Consider the following 24,075-nt stretch of genomic DNA (forward strand, 5'->3'; position numbering starts at 1 on the left):
ATAGTCCAGTGAGGGGGCAAGGCTTCTGTACAGGGACCAAGCATCGACAGGTAGGATGACCTTGCTCTGTGCATGGAGCAGGCCTTGTATAGCTGTAAGGGTGTTAGGCATGTCAGGGTTAGTGGGCAGCACCTACCTTCAGGCTCTCCACGGGATTAGTGACATTGAATTTATCCATAGTGTTCACGATGATGGCAGGTGTAGTGAGGAAGAAGAGGAGTAGAAAGAGGAGGATGTTGAGAATGGCGCAGCGGATCCACCAGACACTGCCCTGCACCGACAGGTTCTCCCTAACACAGTGAGAAAAGACATTACGAGCAAATGAGGGAACATCAACAGAGGATGAAGCTGAAACCCAATAGGCAGGACCACATTGCATGTATACTGTATGTCCCAACCTCAGCTGCTTCTGCTAATGCTGGCACTATAGACTGTAACTCTAAATTATGGGATTGCGATCTCCCACTAAAGTAGAAAATGAGTCACACATGAAACCATCAAATTTAGAAAACTTTGCTAAGGTTCCCTGTCAAGATGAAACCTGTCGAAATTGGATGGACAACAGACTTCACCCTGCATCCAAGGGTCTAAAGAACATTCTAATTGGTCCTAGGAGGGTCAGTTACAATTTGTTACAATTTTAATGTTGCTGTGATTTTCTACTTTGAGGCTCACAGAGGGTGTCTTGGACAAGTCTTTAATAACCAGTTAATTGTACCAATCTTGGCAAAAGGGGAGGGAGTCATTGGAAGAATTTGTGATTGTTGTCATGATGCAGCAGTTAAAGGAAATGGGGCTGAGGAATGCATTTGTGTGATCAGATGAAATTAGGAAAATAAATGGGAAAGGAAAGGAAAGACAGTGAAATGAGATGACAGGAAAGGAAAGAGGCAGAACATGCTGGAGTGGCAAAAAGAGGGAGTAGTGGATAGGGGGAGGGAAGGATAGAGAAAGAAGGAGGGAGTGGTGATGAGGCAGAGTGACTCCAGACCCTGCAAAGTGGTTGACCCCAAACACCTCATATTTCAGGGGCAAAGTGAGGATTGATGGAGACAGGGTCACGTAGCATGGAAACAGGCCCTTCTACCCAATGTCAATGCTGTCCAAGATGCCTAACTGATACTATTTCATCTTACTGTATATGGCCTATATCCCTCTAAATCTTTCAATCAATGTACCCCTCCAATGTCTTTTAAGCATTGTAATTGTCTATCCTACTGTTATAAAGCTAATTTTGGAAAAGTATACAAATTTTCTGATCATGCCACACGTATCCTTATCCAAATCATTTATGTAAATAATGAACCACAGTGAAGCCTAAAACCAGATAAAGAGAACCCAATTAAATAACATTGTACTTCATTTATTTATTGAGAAAAATGATCCAATATTACATGTATTTGCTGGAAAAAGTATGTGAGCTTCTGGGATAATGTCTTCTACAAAAACTATTTGGAATCAGGTGTTCCAGTCAATGAGATGAGAATGGAAGGGTGGGTTGCAGAGGTGCCCTGTCCTACAAAAAAAAGACACACAAAGTCAGATTACTGACAGAGCTTGATCTCCTCAAGAAAGATTTGTTTATGTGCACCATGCCTCAATCAAAACAACTTTCAGCTAACCTTAGAAGAATTGTAGAGATGCATGAAGCTGGGAAAGGCTACAAAAGCCTTTCTAAAGACCTGAGTATTCATCAGTCCACAGTAAGAGAAATTTTCAACAAATGGAGGAAGCTCAGTACTATTGCATCCTGTAAAGATCAAAGATCCAAGTACTATGATGTTGTGGCCATTACAGAGACTTGGATGGCTCAGGGGCAGGAATGGTCACTTCGAGTGCCAGGCTTTAGATGTTTCAGAAAGGACAGGAGGGGAGGCAAAAGAGGTGAGGGCGTGGCACTGTTGATCAGAGATAGTGTCACGGCCGTAGAAAAGGAGGAAGACATGGAAGGATCGTCTATGGAGTCTCTGTGGGTGGAAGTTAGGAACAGGAAGGGGTCAATAACTCTACTGGGTGTTTTTTATAGACCACCCAATAGTAACAGGGACATCGAGGAGCAGATAGGGAGACAGATTTTGGAAATAATAACAGGGTTGTCGTGGTGAGATTTTAATTTCCCAAATATCAATTGGCATCTCTCTAGAGCAAGGGGGTTAGATGGGGTGGAGTTTGTTAAGTGTGTTCAAGAAGGTTTCTTGACACAATACATAGATAAGCCTACAAGAGGACAGGCTGTACTTAAATCTAGTCAAAAAGAAAAGAAGACCTTACAAAAGGTTCAAAACAACACACACAAAATGCTGGTGGAACAGGCAGCATCTATAGGGAGAAGCGCTGTCGATGTTTTGGGCCGAGACCCTTTGTCAGGACTAACTGAAAGGAAAGATACTAAGAGATTTGAAAGTGGGGGGGAAGGGGAAATGCGAAATGATAGGAGAAGACCGGAGGGGGTGGGATGAAGCTAAGAGCTGGAAAGGTGATTGGCAGAGTGATATAGAGCTGGAGAAGGGAAAGGATCATGGGACGGGAGGCCTAGGGAGAAAGAAAGGGGGAGGGGAGCACCAGAGGGAGATGGAGCACAGGCAGAGTAATGGGCAGAGAGAAAAAAAAGGGTGGGGGTAAAAAAACTAAATATATCAGGGATGGGGTAAGAAGGGGAGGAGGGGCATTAACGGAAGTTAGAGAAGACAATGTTCCATCAGGTTGGAGGCTACCCAGCCGGTATATAAGGTGTTGTTCCTCCAACCTGAGTGTGGCTTCATCTTGACAGTAGAGGAGGCCATGGATAGACATATCAGAATGGGAATGGGATGTGGAATTAAAATGTGTGGCCACTGGGAGATCCTGCTTTCTCTGGCAGACAGAGAGTAGGTGTTCAGCGAAACAGTCTCCCAGTCTGCGTCGGGTCTCACCAATATATAAAAGGCCACACCGGGAGCACCGGACGCAGTATACCACACCAGCCGACTCACAGGTGAAGTGTCGCCTCACCTGGAAGGACTGTCTGGGGCCCTGAATGGTGGTGAGGGAGGAAGTGTAAGGGCAGGTGTAGCACTTGTTCCGTTTACAAGGATAAGTGCCAGGAGGGAGATCGGTGGGAAGGGATGGGGGGACGAGTAGACAAGGGAGTCGCGTAGGGAGCGATCCCTGCGGAAAGCAGAAAGAGGGGGGGAGGGAAAGATGTGCTTGGTAGTGGGATCCCGTAGGAGGTGGCAAAAAGGTTCAAAAAGCTAGCTGATGATAGAAAGCTAGAAGATTATAAGGCTAGCAAGAAGGAGCTTAAGAAAGAAATTAGGAGAACCAGAAGGGGCCATGAGAAGACCTTGGTGGACAGGATTAAGGAAAGCCCAAGGCATTCCACAAGTATGTTAAGAGCAAAAGGATAATATGTGAGAGAATGGGACCAATCAAGTGTGACAGTGGAAAAGTGTGTATAGAACCAGAGGAAAGAGCAGAAGTACTTAATAAGTACTTTGCTTCAGTGTTCACTACGGAAAAGGACCTTGGCGATTGTAGAGATGACTTACAACGGATTGAAAAGCTTGGGCATGTAGATATTAAGAAAGAGGATGTGCAGGAGCTTTTGGAAAGCATCAAATTGGATAAGTCACCAGGACCAGACGAGATGTACCCCAGGGACTGGACAAGATACTGTGGGAGGCGAGGGAGCAGATTGCTGAGCCTCTGGCGATGATCTTTACATCATCAATGGGGACAGGAGAGGTTCTGGAAGATTGGAGGGTTGCAGATGTTGTTCCATTATTCAAGAAAGGGAGTAGAGATAGCCCAGGAAATTATAGACCAGTGAGTCTTACTTCAGTGGTTGGTAAGTTGAGAGGCAGGATTTATGAACATTTGGAGAGATATAATATGATTAGGAATAGTCAGCATGGCTTTGTGAAAGGCAGGTCATGCCTCACGAGCCTGAATGAATTTTTTGAGGATGTGACTAAACACATTGATGATGGTAGAGCAGTAGATGTAGTGTATATGGATTTCAATGAGGCATTTGACAAGTTACCCCATGCAAGGCTTATTGAGAAAGTAAAGAGGCATGGGATACAAGGAGAAATTGCTTTGTGAATCCAGAACTGTGTTGCCCCAGAAGGCAAAGAGTGGTTGTATATGGGTCATATTCTGCATGGAGGTCGGTCACCAGTGGTGTGCCTCAGGGATCTGTTCTGGGACCCCTACTCTTTCTGATTTTTATACATGACCTGGATGAAGAGGTGGAGGGATGGGTTAGTAAATTTGCTGATGACACAAAGGTTGGAGGTGTTGTGGATAGTGTGGAGAGCTGTCAGAGTTTACAGTGGGACATTGATAGGATGCAAAAATGGGCTGAGAAGTGGCAGATGGAGTTCTTACCAGCTAAGTGTGAGGTGGTTCATTTTGGTAGGTGAAATATGATGACGGAATATAGTATTAATGTTAAGACTCTTGGTAGTGTGGAGGATCAGAGGGATCTTGGGGTCCAAGTCCATAGGACACTCAAGGCTACTGCACAGGTTAACTCTGTGGTTAAGAAAGCATACGGTACATTGGCCTTCATCAATTGTGGGATTCAGTTTAGGAGCCAAGAGGTAATGTTGCAGCTATATAGGACACTGGTCAGATCCTACTTGGAGTACTGTGCTCAGTTCTGGTCGTCTCACTATATGAAGGGGTGCGGAGGAGATTTACAAGCATGTTGCCTGGATTGGGGAGCACGCCTTATGAGAATAGGTTGAGTGAACTTGGCCTTTTTTCCTTGGAGCAACAGAGGATGAGAGGTGACCTGGTAAAGGTGTTCAAGATGAGTAGAGGCATTGATTGTGTGGATAGTCAGAGGCTTTTTCCTTGGGCTGAAATGGCTAGCACAAGAGGGCACAGTTTTAAAGTGCTTGGAAGTAGGTACAGTGGAAATATCAGGGGTTGCATTTTTTACGTAGACAGTGCTGAGTGCGTGGAACGGCAACAGTAATGGAGGTGGATACGATAGGGCCTTTTACACTCGCAAAAATAGAGGGCTATGGGTAATTTCTCAGGTAAGGACCTGTTTGGCACAGCTTTGTGGGCCGAAGGTCCTGTATTGTGCTCTGTTTCTATGTTTCTATGATCCCACCAAGAGCACTACATGCAATGCTGAAGGAGGTGAAAAAGAACCCAAGCGTAACAGCAAAAGACCTGCATAAATCTCTAGAACTTGCTAAACTCTCGGTTTATGTGTCCACTATTAAAAAAAACAATGAACAAGAATGGTGTTCATGGAAGGACACCACGAAGAAAACCACTGCTTTCCAAACATTGCTGCATGTCTCAAGTTTGCAAAATATTACCTAGATGTTCTGCAATGCTTCTGGGACAATATTCTGTGGACAGATGAGACAAAAGTTGAACTTTTTGGCAGAAATGCACATTGCTATGTTTGGAGGAAAAAGGACACTGCACACTAACACCAAAACCTCATCCCAACTGTGAAGAATGGTGGAAGGAGCATTATGGTTTGGGGCTGCTGTGCTGCCTCAGAACCTGGACTGCTTCCTCATTGTTGAGGGAACAATGAATAAAAACTTATATCAAGACATTTTACAGGAAAATGTCAGGGTAGCAGTCCATCACCTGAGCTGAATAGAAGTTGGATAATACAAGACAATATCCAAAAGACAAGAGTAAATCAACAGCAAAATGGTTTAAAAAGAAGAAAATTCATATTTTGGAATGGCCAGTCAATGTCCTGCTCTTAATGCTGTAGAAATGTTGTGGGAAGATCTCAACAATAAGTACTCCATTTTGAGTACTGTTAGAGGGGGACGACGTACCTCGGGGAAGCAACAGCAGCTGAGCCTCCGGCACTAAGTCTGGGCCTGTGGCTCAGAAAAGTAGAGAACTGAAGAGGATGGCAGCAGTAATAGGTGACTCTATAGTCAGAGGACAGATGGGTGATTTTGTGGATGCAAAATAGGCAACACCCAGGTGCCAGAGTTCAAGAAGTTTCTGGACGCGTGCACAATATCCTGAAAAGGGATGGTGAGCAGCCAGAAGTTGTGGTACATATTAATATCAATGAGATAGGAAGAAAAAGGGAGCAGTTCCTGAAAAAAGAATACAGTGAGTTAGAAAGGAAACTGAGAAGCAGGACCTCAAAGGTAGTAATCTCAAGACAGCTGCCTGTGCTATGCCACAGTGATGATAGGAATAGAATGAGATGGCAGATAAATGCATGGCTGAAGAATTGGAGCAGGGGGCAGGGATTCAGATTTCTGGATAATCGGGAGGTCGTCTGGGGTAGGAGGGACCTGTACAAAAAGGATGGGTTGTAACTGAAACCGAGGTGGACCAATTTTCTTGCGGGCAGATTTAGTAGAGTTGTTGGGAGTGGTTTAATCTAATATGGCAGGGGATGAGAACACGTATGATAAAGCTGAGGATAAGCCAGCAGGTTTACAAGTAGATGATGGATGTAACATTAATGTAAGGAAGGTTAAACCAATGATTGGGTATAAATGCAGACAGAGCAAAGAGTTATATTGTACCACAGAGGCAAAATTCAAAAGGGAAAAGAATGCAGGACTGAAGGTGCTGTATTTAAATGTACGTAGGTTTCAGATTAAGGTGGATACACTCGTGGCACAATTAGAGATTGGTCGGTATGATGTTATGCATCACTGAGTCGTGGCTGAAAGAAGGTCATAGTTTGGAGCTTAACATCAAAGGATATACTTTGTATTGAAAGGAACGGCAGGAAGGCATAAGCTGTGGTGTGGCTGTGTTGATAAGAGATGAAATTACATTTTTAGAAAGGTGACATAGGGTCAGAGAATGTTGAATGTTTGTGGATGGAGTTAAGAAATTGCAAGGGTAAAAAAACCATTATGGAAATCATATATAAGCCTCAAAATAGTAGCCAAGATGTGAGGTTGAGATTGCAAAGGGAGATGGAAAAGGCATGTAATAAGGGTAATGACACAATTGTAATGGGGGACTTCAACTTGCAAGAGGATTGGGAAAATCAGATTGGTGTTGGATCACAAGAGAGGGAATTTGTTGAATGCCTACAAGATGGCTTTTTAGAGCAGCTTGTGCTTGAGCCAACTAAAGGAAAAGCTATCTTAGATTGGGTGTTGTGTAATAACCCAGATTTTATTAGGGAGTTTAACATAAAGGAACCCTTAGGAGACAGTAATCATAATATGATTGAATTCATACTGCAATTTGAGCAGGATCGCAATGGAATAAAGGGACTCACAAAGGCATGAGATAGGAGCTTGCTCAGGTGGTTTGGAGGAGGATACTGTCAGGGATGACAGCAGAACAGAGATGGCTGAAGTTTCTGGGAATAGTTCACAAGGCAAAGGATGGATATGTCCCACAGAGGAAGAAGTTCTTAAATGGCAGGGGTAGGGAACTGTGGCTGACAGAATATGTTAAGGACTGCATAAAAGCCAAGGAAAGGGCATACAAGGTAGCAAAAGTGAGTGGAAAGGTTTTAAAATCCAACAAACAACAACTAAAGAGGCTATAAGAAGAGAAAAGATGAAATATGAGGGCAGACTAACCAATAATATAAAGCAGGATATCAGAAGGTTTTTCAGTTATCTCAAGAGTGAAAAGGAGGGGAGAGTTGATATTGGATCACTGGAAAATGATGCTGATGAGGTAGAAATGGGGGACAAAGAAATGGCAGATTAACTTAATGGGTAACTTGCATCTGTTTCACTGTGGAAGACACTAGCAGTATGCCAGAGGTCCGTGAGAGTCAGAGAGCAGGGAAGTGTGCCATTGCTATTACAAAGAAAAAAGTGCCAGGCAAACTCAAAGATCTTAAGGTGGATAAGTCATCTGGACCAGATGGACTACATCCCAGAGTCCTCAGAGTGGTTCCTGAAGAGCTAACGGATGCATTGGTTGTGATCACTCAAGAATCACTTGATTCTGACATGGTCTCAGATGATAGGAAGATTGCAAATATCACACGACTCTTTAAAGAGAGGAAGGCAAAAGAAAGGAAATTATTAGCCAGTCAGCTTAACCTCAGTGGTTGAGAAAGTGTTGGAGTCTGTTACTAAGGATGAGATTTCAAGGTAGTTGGAGACTAATGATAAAATAAGTCAAGGTCAGCATAGTTTTTGTAAAGGGAAATCTTGCCTAACAAATCTGTTAAGAGTTCTTTGAGGAAGTAACAAGCAGGGTGGACAAAGGAGAGGCAGTAGATGTCATTTACTTGGATTTTCAGAAGGTGTTTGAAAAGGTGCCCACCTAAGGCTGCTTAACAAGACAAAATCCTATGGCATTACAGGAAAGATACTGGCATGGATAGCGGAATGACAGGCAGGAGACAGCAACTGGGAATAAAAGGAGCCATTTCTGGTTGGCTGTCGGTGACTAGTGGTGTTCCTCAGGGGTCAGTTTGGAACCACTACTTTTCACATTGTCAATGATTTAGATAATGGAATTGATGGCTTTGAGGCAAAATTTACAGGTAATACTTAGATAGGTGAAGGGGTAGGTAGTGCAAAGGAAGCAATACAATTTCAGCAGGACTTAAGACAAATTGGCAGAATGGGCAAAAAAATGGCAGATGGGAAACAGCGTTGGGAAATGTATGATAATGTATACTGATAAAAGGAACAATAGTGCAGACTATTATCTAAGTGGGGAGAAGGTTCAAACATCAGAAGTGCAGAGGGACTTCGGAGTCCTTGTGCAAGACAAGGTTAATTTACAGGTTAAGTCTGTGGTAAAGAAGGCAAATACATTACTGGCATTTATTTCAAGGGGAATAAATTTAAGAAGGGTGAGAGGCAGCAGAAAGGAAACTATAGACCTGTTAGCCTGGCATCAGTGGTTGGGAAGTTGTTGGAATCGATTGTTAGGGATGAGATTATGGAGTACCTGGAGGCACATGATAAGATAGGCCAAAGCATGACAAACCTACTGCAATTCTTTGAGGAAACTACAAGCAGCGTAGACAAAGGAGATGCAGTAGATATGGTGTACTTGGATTTTCAGAAGGCCTTTTACAAGGTGCCACACATGAGGCTGCTCAGCAAGATAACAGCCCATGGAACTATAGGGAAGTTAATAGCATGGGTGGAGCATTGGCTGATTGATAGAAAACAGAGAGTGGGAATAAAGGGATTCTATTCTAGCTGGCTGCTGGTTACCAGTGGAGTTCCACAGCAGTCGGTGTTCGGACCACTGCTTTTTACGATGTATGTCAATGATTTGGACTGTGGGATTAATGGATTTGTGGCTAAATTTGCCAATGATAAAAAAGATAGGTGGAGGAATGGGTAGTGTTGAGGAAACAGAGAGCCTGCAGAGAGACTTAGATAGTTTTGGGGAATGGGCAAAGAAGTGGCAAATGAAATACAATACAATACAATGGTCATGCACTTTGGTGGAAGAAATAAATGGGCAGACTATTATTTAGATGGGGAGAAAATCCAAAATGCAGAGATGCAAAGGGATTTGGGAGTCCACATGCAGGATACCCTAAAAGTTAACCTCCAGGTTGAGTTGGTGATGAAGAAGTCAAATATAATGCTGGCATTCATTTCTAGAGGTATAGAATATAAGAGCAGGGATGTGATGTCGATACACACTTGGAGTATTGTGTGCAGTTCGGGGCTCCTTATTTTAGAAAGGATATACCAACATTGGAGAGGGTTCAGAGAAGATTCACGAGAATGATTCCAGGAATGAAAGGGTTACCGTATGAGGAACGTCTGGCAGCTCTTGGGCTGTATTCCATGGAGTTCAGGAGAATGAGGGGGAATCTTATAGAAACATTCCAAATGCTAAAAGGCCTGAACAGATTAGATATGGCAAAGTTATTTCCCATGGCAGGGGAATCTAGGACAAGAGGGCATGACTTCAGGATTGACGGACATCCAGTTAGAACAGAGATGTGGAGAAATTACTTTAGACAGAGGTGGTAAACCTGTGGAATTTGTTCCCACAAGAAGTGGAGGCAAAGTCATTGGGTGTATTTAAGGCCGAGGTAGATAGGTTCTTCATTAGCCAGGGCATCAAAGGGTATGGGGAGAAGTCAGGGAGTGGGGATGACTAGAATTGGATCAGCCCATGATTGAATGGCGGAGCACAGTCAATGGGCCGAATAGCCTACTTTTGTTCCTATATCTTATGGTCTTATGGAATACAATATAAAAGCAAGAAGATAATGCTGAGCCTTTATAAGACACTAGTCAGGCCACACTTGGAGTATTGTCAACTGTTTTGGGCCCATATCTTAGAAAGGATGTGTTGCCATTGGAGAGAGTCCAGAGGAGGTTCATAAGGGTGATTCCAGGAATGAAGGGGTTACCATATGAGGAGCATTTGGCGCTTTGGGCCTGTAATCACTGGAATTTAGAAGAATGCGGGGAGATCTCATTGAAGCCTACTGAATGTTGAAAGGATAGATAAGGTGGATGTTTCCTATGGTGGGGGTATACAGAACTAGAGGGCATAGCCTTAAAATTGAGGGGCAACCTTTTAGACCAGAGGTAAAGAGGAATTTATTTAGCCAGGGAGTAATAAATCTGTGGAATTCTCTGACATAGACTGCAGTGGAGGCCAAGTGCATGCATACATTTAAAGCGGAAGTTGATAGGTTTCCTGATCAGTCAGGGCATCAAAGGATATGGCAAGAAGGCAGGTGTATGGGGTTGAGTGGGATCTGGGATCAGCCACGATGGATTGAGTGGGCTAATTCTGCTACTATGTCTTATGGTCTAGGCAGTTCAACCCACCAATATCCCAGAGTTCAAGCCGTCTTGTAAGGAAACATTTGGTTGAAGTTATTGCTGTACAAGTGGGTCCCACCAGTTACTGAAAGCAAAGGTTCACATACATTTTTCCAACAAATAATAGAACATAGACCTCCTACAGCACAATACAGGCCCTCCAGCCCACAATGCTGTGCCGAATATGTTAAGTCTGTCCATGAGCCTTATAGGCTCATCAGGCCAGTGCTTATGCCGGTTTCCGTGGCGTGAAGCAACTGAGAGTACGAGACTCTCCCCCCCCCCCCCCCCCCCCCACCGGATAGGATGGCAGTCTATCACGAGGTTAACCCCCAGCATTTTGCCAGTGCCCATTTTCAGCTGGGTGGACTGGAGCAATGTGTGGTTAAGTGCCTTGCTCAAGGACACAACAATAAATAAATGAATAAGTATAAATGAGTAAGTTTTGTGTTATTTATTTAATTGGGTTCTCTTTATCTAGTTTTAAGACATGCGTGAAGATCTGATCAGATTTTAGGTCACATTTATGCAGAATTAGATAAAATTCTACAGGGTCCACAAACTTTATAGCACCACCGTAATACTATTAATATGGTCATCCCTTTCTTATTCCTTAGTTCCATCCATAACACCTCAGTAGAAGAGCTCTGCAGTTTGTCTTGACTTAATACTGCTATAACATTTTCCTTGACTCGTAATGTCGCCCCTCCTTCGTTATTCCCTCCCGCTCTACCATGTCTAAAACAATGGAAACCCAGTTCATTAAGCTTCCAGTCCTGCCTCTCCTGCAACCAAGTCTCACCAATGGCTACAATGTCATTATTCCATGTAGGCTTAAAAACATATTTCTCCACAACCAGTCCACTATCTGCTCTAGCACTCTGGTTCCCATCCCCTTGCAATTTTGGTCTAACACCCCTTCCCCCCAAACAGCATTAGAAAATCTTCCTGCTAAGATATTAGTTCCCTTCCAGTTCAGGTGCAAACCATATCTTCTGCACAGGTCCCGCCTTCCCTGGATGGGAGCCGAATGATCCACAAATCTGAAGACCTCCCTTCTGCAACAACTCCTTAGTCACATGTTAAACTGTATGATCTTCCTATTTCTGGCCTCACCAGCACATAGCAGGGGCAGCAATCCTGAGATCATGACCCTGGTAGCCCTGTCTTTTAACTTAGATCCTAATTCCCTGAACTCACTTGGCAGAACCACATTACCTATCCTACCTATGTTATTGGTACCAACATGGACCTTGACCTCTGGCTACTCACTTTCCCACTTAAGAACGCTGTGGACTCAGTCAAGATATGAACTCAGCAGGTCAGGCAGCATCCGTGAGAAAAGAGTGGCTACTCTTTTCTCATGGATGCTGCCTGACCTGCTGAGTTCTTCCAGCGTTGTGTACGTATTCTTTGATCCACAGCATCTGCAGTTGTATTTTTGTGTTTTCAGTCAAGATATCCCTGACCCTGGCACCTGGGATGCAACAAGATATCCAAGAATCTCATTCTTATCCACGTCAACACACACAAAATGCTGCAGGAACTCAGCAGGTCAGGCAGCATCTATGGAAAAAAGTAAACAGTTGACGTTTCAGATTGAGACCCTTCTTCAGGATACCTCCTGTTTCCCTTGTGCATAAAAACTCTTTTCTGTTCCTCTAACCAATGAATCCCCTATCACTACAGCTCACCTCTTCTCCCCCCACCCCCTCCCTTCTGAGCCACAGAGCCAGACTCAGGGCCAGAGGCCTGCACGCTGTGGCTTCTCCCAGTTAGGTCCCCCAACGGTATCCAATGTGGTATATTTATTATTAAGGAGAATGACCACAGGGTACTCTGCACTGGCTGTCTATTCCCTTCCCTCTCCTGTCAGTCACCCAGGTACCTGCCTCTTGCAACTTGGGGTGACTACCTCCCTGTAGTTCCTATCTATCACCTCCTCATTTTCCTGTAGGAGACAAAGGTCATTGTGCTGAACCACCAGTTATTTAACACGGTCCCTAAGGAGTTGCAGTTCGGTGTGCTTGTAGATATAGTTATCAGGGAGACTGGAAGTCTGCCAAAGTTCCCACATCCCACACAAGGAACATACCACTAACTCTGGATCCATTCTCAGCAGCCTAGAAATGAGAGGCAAGTTGTAATATGAGATTTCCTAAATTATATTCTTTACTGATGTGTTTACATTCAGATAAGTACGCTGATTGAAGACAGCACATACTGCAAAATCTGCTGCTGTTGTCTGAGAGATTCTTCACTCATTAATTATCAACATGAAACTTTACAGTTGAGTAACCAAGGGAAAGGCATGTTACGTATAAATTTAGCTATGGTGTAAGGACGGAGTGACCTACTCCTGTTTCTATTGCTTACGATACTAACAGAACTAACAGGTACAATAATAATGCTGAGGAAAAAGTATAGATATGTTAAACACTTTCCTGCTGTCATTTACTTTGTTACTGATAACCTAAATTTCAGATCTTCTGAGAATGACTCACCAGATAATATCGCTGAGCCCAGGGGCATAGCGAACATCCCATCTGTAAGACTTGACAATAGTTGTAACGCTGGACTGTTGCAACCGATTCCGGCACTTACTATGCTGGTAATCCTTCATGATCCTAGAAAAGTAAGGATACACTTAGAAAAACAAATGTGTGAGAAATGTGAGAGAGTAATACAGAGAGAGGTGAGTGGACAGCAGTGGTCTGAAACAAAGGAAAGGATATCTTTACCATGATTGTGGCTGGAAAGGAGGCTATTCTAAACTTTATTAAAAAACAGGCTAAGTTCTAGATAAGTACCCAGTTCAGAACACCAATGTTTAGGAAGTATATTGATGTTTTATATGATATATCCATGCTTTTTGTTGGAATGTCAGTACCTGAAGGTTATCATTGGGACTGTCATAGAGTTATACAGCAGGGTAACAGGGCCTTCATCAAATTGTCCATGCCTGCCAAAGTACATTCCTGAACTAGACCCATTCACCTGCATTTAGCCTTTATCTCTCTCTTACCCATCAAACAGTCATAGTCATACAGCACATAACTACACAAATTGGCCCCTCAACTCAAATGATACATGCTGACCAAGATGCTAGACCCATTTGTCTGCACTTGAACCATATCCCTCTTGACCTTTCATATCCATGTACCCGTTCAAATGTCTTTTGAATGCTGTAATCGTACCTGGCTCTCCCACCTCCTCAGATAGATTGTTTCAAACACCCAGTTCCATCTTTGTGAAAACATTGCCCTTCAGATCCCTATTAAATATATCCCCCTCACCTTAAATCTACATACTCTAATTTTAGACTTCCCTAGCCTAGGGAAAGGACTGTGAACATTCACTTTATGGATGCCCCTCATGATTTTATGTATCTCAATAAGGTCACCCCTCAATTTCTTGTGCTCAGGCTACCTACATTGATATCCAAATATTAATTAAAGTACAGGCATCCCAGCACAGATCCCTAAGGTTCCTTGAGGAATACCACTGGGCCCAGCACCGATCCCTGAGGAATACAACTAGACCAGCACTGATCACTGAGGAACACTGCTGGACCAGCACTGATTCCTGAGGTACACTACTAATTCCAGCGTTATTCTCTGCAAGACACCACTGGTTCCAGCACTGATCCCTGCAGAACTCCACTGGTCTCAGCATGGATTCCTGAGGAACGCCACTGTTTCCCAAATGGATCCCTGAGAAATACAACTTGACCCAACACTGATCCCTGCAGAGCACCACTGGACCAGCACTGATACCTGAGGAACACCACTGGCCAAGAACTGCTGCACCCAGAGACCCTGTGATCCCTGTCTCAGAAGCCCATGGTTCCTAAGGTAGTCATAACTGAAGGGTAGTAGTGGGGACGAGCTCCCACTGCTAAACAAATGCTCTTCATGGCGTGCTTCTCAAACAGCCTCTGACAACCAAGTCCAGCTCCTGGCCTTCATGTGTGGCATAGTTCTTATGCCCGGCGGAGCTGTTCTCATTGACAGGAGAAGGGGCAAAGGTGGGTCACTGGCACCTTAAAACCAGTTGCTCTGGGCAGATGGGGCTCATTAACCATGGATGGTAGCTCATCTAAGAGAGGGAAACTCCGATTACAAACCTACGCTGCCTTGCGGCTATACTCGCTCATGGGAAAGGCTTTGGGAGTAAACCCCAAGGAAAAATCCGAAGTTGGAGTCCCGAAGGCGGCTGACTGCTGTACCCAGCACCGGCATGGCAACTCCTGCAATGCTACTGACACCAAACTGTATCGACTTTCATTGTTCCTTTGGACCTGTGGACCTGTCATCAGCATGGTGGGAGGGGGGGGGGGTCCTACTGCAGGGGCAACAGACGGATCTCCTTATCAATTCTGTCCTGGCTTGCGCCCTGGAGAGGCCACTCCAGCTTCGCTTTATAGCACTTGACAAACGAGGGAAGCAGTTAATAAGTTACCGGTTATAAGTCATAATGCTTGAATGGCGTAGAGCATGACACCAGGGGTTGCTTCCACCAGTGGGAGAGACCATCGTGTTTCACTGGACAGCTAGTGCCTGCCTCAAGCTGGGCAGCCCCCAGCCAATAAGGTGCTGTCCTGCCACAGTCAGTCTTCCTTATTGGGTGCATAGGTATTATTCCACGAAGAGCTGACTAACTACTGCACCAGACAAGAAAGAAAATAAATCGAATAAGACAACTCCCCTCGTTGAGATGTTGGACTGTCCGCACAATGATGACTGGACTTGACTAAAACCTCAAGGATATCGAAGATGCACAAAAAACAGTGGTCATTAACAATGAGCTACTAAGGCTCAAGGTAGATATAGCTGCCCTACAAGAAATACGTTTGGCAATTCAGGTACACTGATGGAAAGGGACTACACATTCTGGCAGGGAAAGAACCAAGACGAGCCCCGCGAGCATGGAGTGGGTTTTGCCGTTAGGAACTCCTTGGTGCAAATGGTGGAGCCACCAGAAAATGGATCAGAACGACTTATGACTCTCTGCCTATGCACCAGTCATGGCCCAGTGTCTCTCGTCAGTGTGTATGCCCCACTTTGAACTCTACCTCTGAGGCAAAAGACATGTTCTACGACAAATTAGGAGCTGTTGTTAGGAATATTCCCAGTGATGAGCAACTCGTACTCCTTGGTGACTTCAATGCCAGAGTGGGAGCCAATAACAATTCCTGGCCGTCTTGTCTTGGCCACTTTAGAATTGGCAAAATAAATGACAATGGACAACGTCTCCTGGAGTTCTGGTCCTATCACGGCCTGTGTGTAACTAACTCCTACTTTCAGATGAAGTCGCAGTACAAGGTCTCATGGCGACATCCATGGTCTAAACACTGGCACCAGCTAGACATGATCATCACCAAGTGCTCTTTCATTAACTCTGTACTAATCACCCGCTCATACCACAGTGCAGACTGCAATACGGATCATGCTTTAGTATGCTGCAAGATCAAACTACATCCGAAGAAAATCCACCACTCCAAACAAACTGGAAAACCTCACATCAACACAACAGAGATGAAACAGTCAGAAAAGGTTGACGAGTTTGCCAAGTCAGTACAGGGTGCTATGACTACCTCCTCACAAGGAGATACTGCAACAGAACAATGGTCATACCTTCGCGACACCATCCACGAATCAGCACTCTCTATCTTTGGAAGAAAGACCACAAAGAGCAGTGACTGGTTTGAGGCGAAGTCCAACCTCATGACTCCTGTCATCGAAGCCAAGCGTGCAGCTCTCACAGAGTACAAGCGCTCACCAACTGACCAAACACTCCAGGCTCTTCGAGCTGCTAGAAGCAAAGTGCAAACAGACTGCAAGGCAGTGCGCAAATGAGTACTGACTCCAGCTCAGTGAGGACATTCAGACAACAGCTATGAAAGGCAACATCAGATTGATGTATAATGGTATCAAGAAGGCCCTTGGCCCATCGCAGAGCAAGACAGCACCCTTGAAGTCATCCAGTGGTGAAATAATCACCGATAAAAGTAAGCAGATGGAACGCTGGGTAGAACACTACTCTGAGCTCTACTTGAGGGAAAATGTTGTTGTTAGCTCAGCCATTAATGCCATCGATTGTCAACCAGTCATGGATGAACTCGATTCCATACCAACCATTGAAGACCTCAGCAAGGCAATTAACAGTCTGGCCCCAGGAAAAGCTCCTGGCAATGATGGGATTCCTCCAGACCTGATCAAACACCGCAAGAGCTCACTCCTCCAAACTTTACACAAAGTCCTCTGTCAGTGCTGGAAGGAAGGAGCCGTACCACAGGATATGTGCAATTCCAAAATTGTCACTTTGTACAAGAACAAGGGTCATAGGAGCAACTGCAACAACTACAGGGGTATCTCCCTCCTGAGTATTGTCGGCAAAGTGTTTGCTCGTGTAGCTCTGGCACGTCTACAAACTCTGGCAGAATGAGTCTACCCCATGAGTTCCAATGTGGTTTTCACACAAGGAGGTCAACTGTCAACATGATTTTCTCACTCCGTCAACTCCAGGAGAAGTGCAGGGAACAACAGAAACTCCTCTATGTCACTTTCATCGATTTGACCAAGGCATTCCACCTTGTCAGCAGGGATGGGCTCTTTCAGGTTCTCCTCAAGATTGGCTGTCCCCCGAAACTCCAAAATATCATCAAGACATTCCATGATGACATGAGGCTACTGTTCAGTACGATGGCAGCTCATCAGAACCCTTTGCTATTCATAGTGGAGTCAAACAAGGATGCGTGTTGGCCCCAACATTATTCGGCATCTTCTTCTCTATGCTATTGAAGCACGCGTTTGGGACGTTGACAGAAGGCATCTACATGCACACCAGGTCTGATGGGCGGCTGCCCAACCCTGCATGCCTGAGAGCAAGAACAAAGGTGCTAAAAATCAAAATATGTGACATGCTCTTTGCCGATGACGCTGCTATAACCTTGCACATGGAACAGCAACTACAAACTCTCATGGACTGCTTCTCTAAGGCATGCAAGGACTTCAGGCTTACCATCAGCCTAAAGGAAACAAATGTCTTTGCCCAGAACGTGGTTGAGACACCAGTCATTACCTTCAACAATTACAATCTAGAAGTGGTCCACGAGTTCACATTCTTGGGGTCAACCATTAGCGATACTCTCTCCCTCAATGCTGAAAACAATAGGCGTAGCAGCAAAGCAACATCAATCCTTGCTCGACTCTCCTTGTGGGTCTGGGAGAATCTGAAACTCACTACAAAGACCAAGACTGCCTTGTACAATGCATGCATTATCAGCACTCTCCTGTTTGGCAGCGAGACTTGGACAATCTACTCCAAGCAGGAGAGGAAACTCAATAGTTTTCACCTGCGCAGCCTTTGCCGCATCCTCGGTGCCTCCTGGAGAGACAAAGTCCCAAACTCTGAGGTCCTCTCCCACGCTGGACTTCCCACAACATTCACGCTTTTAAGACAATGCAGACTGCACTGGCTGAACCATGTCCATCGTATGAAGGATGGTAGACTGCCAAAGGACATCCTCTACAGAGAACTAGCAACAGGCAAAAGGAACATTGGAAGACCCCAGCTTTGCTTCAAGGACCTCTGCAAGCGCAACATGAAAGCCTTAAAAATCAACACAGAGTGCTGAGAGGATATAGCAGATGGCCACAACAAATGGCGAGGTACTCTTCAGCAACACCTACGGCAAGGCAAAAGAGTGATCCTGAGTCAGTTTGAGGAGCAGAGAGCTAAACAGAGAGCACAATGGATAACAATTCCACAGCGCTCTACACATGCAGCAACTGGGCAGAGCCTACCGTTCCAGGTTCAATAGCCAGAGTCGATGCTGCTCGACAAACCAGTGACTACCAGAGGCACAAAACCCATGGTCGACCACAAGCGACAAAGGCCACAATGAGCATCTCTATACCCATGACTGTGTGGCTAGGCATAGTTCAAATGCCATCTATAAATTTGTAGATGATACAACCATTGTTTGTAGAATCTCAGATGGAGACGAGAGGATGTACAGGAGCAAGATATGTCAACTAGTGGAGTGGTGTCGCAGCAACAACCTTGAACTCAACATCACTAAGACATAACAGCTGATTGTGGACTTCAGGAAGGGTAAGACGAAGGGACACACACCAATCCTCATAGAGTGATCAGAAGTGGGGAGAGTGAGCAGTTTCAAGTTTCTGAGTGTTAAGATCTCTCAGGATCTAACCTGGTACCAACATATCAATGCAGTTATAAAGAAAGCAAGTCAGCGAGATTTGGTATGTCAACAAATGCACTCAAAAACTTCTATAGATCTACTGTGGAGAGCATTCTAATGTGCTGACATCACTGTCTGGTATGGGGTGGGGGGAGCTACTGCACAGGGCTGAAAGACGCTGCAGAGGGTTGTAAATTTAGTCAGCTCCATCTTGGGTACTAGCCTACAAAGTCCCCAGGACCTCTTCAAGGAGCGGTGTCTTACAAAGGCATCATCTATTAAGGACCTTCAGCACCCTTTTCTCACTGTTACCATCAGGAAGGAGGTACAGAAGCCTGAAGGCACACACTCAGCAATACAGGAACAGCTTTTTCCCCTCTGCCGTCCGTTTCCTAAATGGATATTGAACCCGTGAACACTACTTCACTTTTTTTAATAACAATTATTTCTGTTTTTTGCATGATTTTAATCTATTCAATATACATATATTGTGAATTGATTTACTTATTTTTTATTATTATTACTTTTTCTTCTTCCTTCTTCTTCTATATTATATATTGTATAGAACTGCTGCTAAGTTAACAAATTTCACAACGCATGCCGGTGATAATAAACCTAATTCTGATTTTGATTCTGATTCTGATCCCTGAGAAATACTACTGATCCCAGATGTCAACTCATAGAAACACTACTCTATCACCACCAGAAGATAAAAATCTTAAAAGCACATAACTCCAGGCTCAAAGACAGCTTCTACCCTGCTGTTACAAGATTATTAAATTGTTTCCTAGTCTACTCAGTCTACTTCATTTTAATCTTCCACCTTATTGTTTATCTGCATTGCCCTTTCTCTGTAGCTGTTGCACTTTATTCTGTATTATTATTGCTTTCTCTTGTTTTACCTCAATGTACTAAGTAATGAATTGGTCTGTATGAACAGTATGCAAGATATATTTTTCACTGTAACTCAGTACAACAAATCAATTCCAAATCCCTCTGCCTTCTATGACTAAGCCAGTTTTAGATTCCATGTGACTTAATCTCCTGGACCAGCTTAACATACTGCTCTTTGCATGCCTACTCTTGTCAGATCTTCCCCATCAGTAGTTTCAGTCTGTCTCATAAGTTTCCTTTCTTCTCTATATCCAGCCCTCAATACCTAAGTAACATCAGGGTCAATGGGATATCTCTAATATATGTGTTAATGTGGCACAACAACAATTAGTTATAGCTTATAAGACCATAAGACAGAGGAGCATAATTAGGCCATCTGGCCCATCGTGTCTGCTCCGCCATTCAATCATGGCTGATCCTTTTTTCTTCTCCTTCTCAACCCCATTTCCGGCCCTCTCCCCGTAATCTTTGATGCCATGTTCAATCAAGAACCTATCAATCTCTGCCTTAAGTACACCCAAAGGCCTGGCCTCCACAGCTGCATGTGGTAATAAATTCCACAAATTCACCACCCTTTGGTGAAAGAAATTTCTCTGCATCTCTGTTTTGAAAGGGCGCCCTTCTATCCTGTGGCTGTGCCCTCTTGTCCCAGACTCTCCCATCGTGGGAAACATCCTTTCAACATCTACCCTGTCCAGACCTTTTAACGTTCAAAAGGTTTCGATGAGATCTTATCCTTCTAAATTCCAGCAAGTAGACTGATAGCCATCAAGTGTTTCTCGTATTATAACCCTTTCATTCCTGGAATCATCCTTGTGAACCTCCTCTGGACCCTCTCCAATGTCAGCATATCTTTTCTAAGATGAGGGGCCCAAAACTGTTCATAGTACTCAAGGTGAGGCCTCACCAGTGCCTTATAAAGTCTCAGCATCACATCCCTGCTCTTGTATTCTAGACCTCTTGAAATGAATGCTAACATGGCATTTGCCTTCCTCACCACCAACTCTACCTGCAATTTAACCTTCAGGGTGTTCTGCACAAGGACTCCCAAGTCCCTTTGCATCTCAGATTTTTAGATTTCTCCCCATTCAGAAAATAGTCCGCACATTTATTTTACTACCAAAGTGCATGACGATGCATTTTCCAACATTAGGTTCGATATTGTCATTTAAAGTAAAATTGGATAGGTATATGGACAGGAAAGGAATGGAGGGTTATGGGCTGAGTGCAGGTCAGTGGGACTAGGTGAGAGTAAGCATTCGGCACAGATTAGAAGGGCCGAGATGGCCTGTTTCCGAGCTGTAATTGTTATATAGTTATATGGTTATTATATTTCATTTGCCACTTTCTTGCCTATTCTCCTCATCTGTCTAAATCCTTCTGCAACCTACCTGGTTCCTCAAAGCTACTTGCTCCTCCACCAATCTTAGTATCATCTGTAAACCTGGCAAAAATGCCATCTATTCCATCATCTAAATCATTTATATACAGCATAAAAAGATGTGGTTCCAACATCGACTCCTGCGGAACACCACTAGTCACTGGCAGCCAACCAGACAAGGATCGTTTTTATTCCCACTCATTGCCTCCTGTCAATCAGCCAATGCTCTAACCATGTTAGTAACTTTCCTGTCATACCATAGGCTCTTAACTTGGTAAGCAGCCTCATGTGTGGCGCCTTGTCAAAGGCCTTCTGAAAGTCCAAATATACAACATCCACTGCATCCTTTATTGATCCTACTTGTAATCTCCTCAAAGAAGATTCCAACATGTTCGTCAGGCAGGATTTTCCCTTAAGGGGGAGTCTCTTCTGGGCAGCTCATGGAGTAAGAAGCTTGTTGGCTCTTCTCTATCCTTTTACAACCTACTTTCCACTGCTACTTTTGTTTAAACTTTGAAGGAACATTACTTTTAGCGAAGGATTTACGATTTAATTTGATGGCTGGAACCTGAACTGGAAAGGAATTATGATGTGGCAAAATTGTTTTTAAACTGAGCAAACGGAATTTACAAAGGAGGTAGAAGAAACCTATACTCCTGAAAGAATGTTCTTATTGATGCAAGAACTAATAGCAAATTTGGAATGGTGAATTCTAAAATTGATAAACTGATGAATGCTAATGAAAAACTTGAAAAAACTGTATTTGCTGTCCAAGAATCTTTGAGGAATCTAGAATCTCAATATCAAACGCTTAAAATGGATACTAATAAAATCGGAAGACAACAGGAGACAATACATCAAGTGATTAAAGAGCAGGAATTGAAGTTCTCTACCATGGAAAAAAGAATTGCTGAGGTTTTGTCAGAATTATCAAGAATTAGAAAGAAAACGATCAATCTGGAAAGTAGAAGCCGAAGGATGAATTTACATATACTGGGTTTGCCTGAAAATATGGAAACCCATGAGCCATTAAAGTTTTTTATGAGTATGTTATACTCACTTTTAGTGAGATCTTGAAACCTCTCCATTAATAGACAGGGCTCACCAAATCCCCTGCAACAAGCCATGATGAAACCACAAGCGGTGATTCTGTGTTTACATTATTTTGTTACTAAAGAAGCAATTCTTTGAGATGTCAGGAAGTGGGGGAAGTTAACTTATAACAGTGTAGAGTTTCGTATAGTTGAAGATTTTGTCCTTGAAGTTTATGCAGAAAGAATTAAATATCGCGAAGTGATGGCAGAATTGTATAAGAAAAACTGTCGTCCATCTTTGCGCTATCCTGCCTGGTTGACAATTTTTATGCCTAATGCTCGTCCTAATCGCCTTGATTCTGAGGAGGCTTGGAAGTTTCTCAACGAATTGAAGTCGGTCACATAAGCAACTCCTACATTGCCGTTCTGCAAGCAACTCCAACATTTAATCCTTAGCTGACAATTGTGTGTAGTTGAATCGTTTAAAGTTTAACCTATGTTCTATGTCTGTATAGCCATCGCTTTGATTCTTGTATTTTTTCTTTTTTTTCAGATTTGTATGAATTTAACATAAGTTGCAACATATTATTTGCTTGAATCTATTTTTTCTGAATATATGATCAATTTTTACTAAATGAATTTAAGATGGCTGCTGTTAATTATGTGCTAACATCTATTAGACATAATATTGAATTCAATCTTTAGCTGAGAGTTGTCTACAGCTGAATCGTTGAAAGTTCCATTTATATTTTTTGTTCGTCCAGACATCGTCTGGTGGTTTTATTTTTTTTTCCTTCTGCTTTCTTTTAGGATGCAGGTACAGCAGGCAGTGAAGAAAGCTAATGGCATGCTGGCTTCTATAACAAGAGGAATTGAGTATAGGAGTAAAGAGGTCCTTCTGCAGCTGTACAGGGCCCTGGTGAGACCACACCTGGAGTATTGTGTGCAGTTTTGGTCTCCAAATTTGAGGAAGGACATTCTTGCTATTGAGAGAGTGCAGCGTAGGTTCACAAGGTTAATTCCCGGAATGGCGGGACTGTCATATATTGAAAGATTGGAGCGACTGGGCTTGTATACACTGGAATTTAGAAGGATGAGAGGGGATCTGATTGAAACATATAAGATTATTAAGGGATTGGACACACACTGGAGGCAGGAAGCATGTTCCCGCTGATGGGTGAGTCCAGAACTAGAGGCCACAGTTTAAGAATAAGGGGTAGGCCATTTAGAACTGAGATGCGGAAAAACTTTTTCACCCAGAGAGTGGTGGATATGTGGAATGCTCTGCCCCAGAAGGCAGTGGAGGCCAAGTCTCTGGATGCATTCAAGAGAGAGTTAGATAGAGCTCTTATAGATAGCGGGATCAAGGGATATGGGGAGAGGGCAGGAACGGGATACTGATTGTATATGATCAGCCATGATCACAGTGAATGGCGGTGCTGGCTAGAAGGGCCGAATGGCCTACTCCTGCACCTACTGTCTATTGATCTGTTAGAGTTTAATATGAGTTGTATCATATTACTTGGTTAGATTTTTCTTTTTTGAATATATGATCAAGGTTTATTAAATTAATTTAAGATGGCTGCTGTTAACTACATTTTAACCCTTGTTAGACATAATATTATAAAATTTGGAATTTAAATTTTTTTTCTACGCATCTGATGTTGTGTCTTGAGTCAGTGGTGTCAGTATATAACTTTTTTTTAAAAAAGAGTCTGCCTATTAGAGACAAAGGGTTTCGGGTGTGTAGTTAGCATGCTATCCGCCTATTGGATGGTTTTTTTTCTGGCTTTGGGCGGAGGGGTGTGCATATTAGTGTAGGTTTTT

The 24,075-nt window shown here is 43.6% G+C and overlaps 1 protein-coding gene across 9 annotated transcripts in view; it reads right to left on the reverse strand.

Annotated features, from left to right (window-relative positions):
* tmem63c (transmembrane protein 63C) overlaps window positions 1-24,075 on the reverse strand; it is a 616,893-nt gene that overhangs the window by 377,076 nt on the left and 215,742 nt on the right. For all 9 annotated transcript variants that reach the window (XM_073039119.1, XM_073039117.1, XM_073039118.1 and 6 more), the window contains 2 exons: window positions 13,235-13,357; window positions 137-290 (listed from right to left, as the gene is read on the reverse strand). In XM_073039119.1, coding sequence (XP_072895220.1) covers window positions 137-290; window positions 13,235-13,357 — 277 coding nt within the window. The remainder of the gene's footprint in view (window positions 1-136; window positions 291-13,234; window positions 13,358-24,075) is intronic.

This window comes from Hemitrygon akajei, chromosome 3 (genome assembly GCF_048418815.1).
Source record: "Hemitrygon akajei chromosome 3, sHemAka1.3, whole genome shotgun sequence".
Lineage (NCBI taxonomy): Eukaryota > Metazoa > Chordata > Chondrichthyes > Myliobatiformes > Dasyatidae > Hemitrygon > Hemitrygon akajei.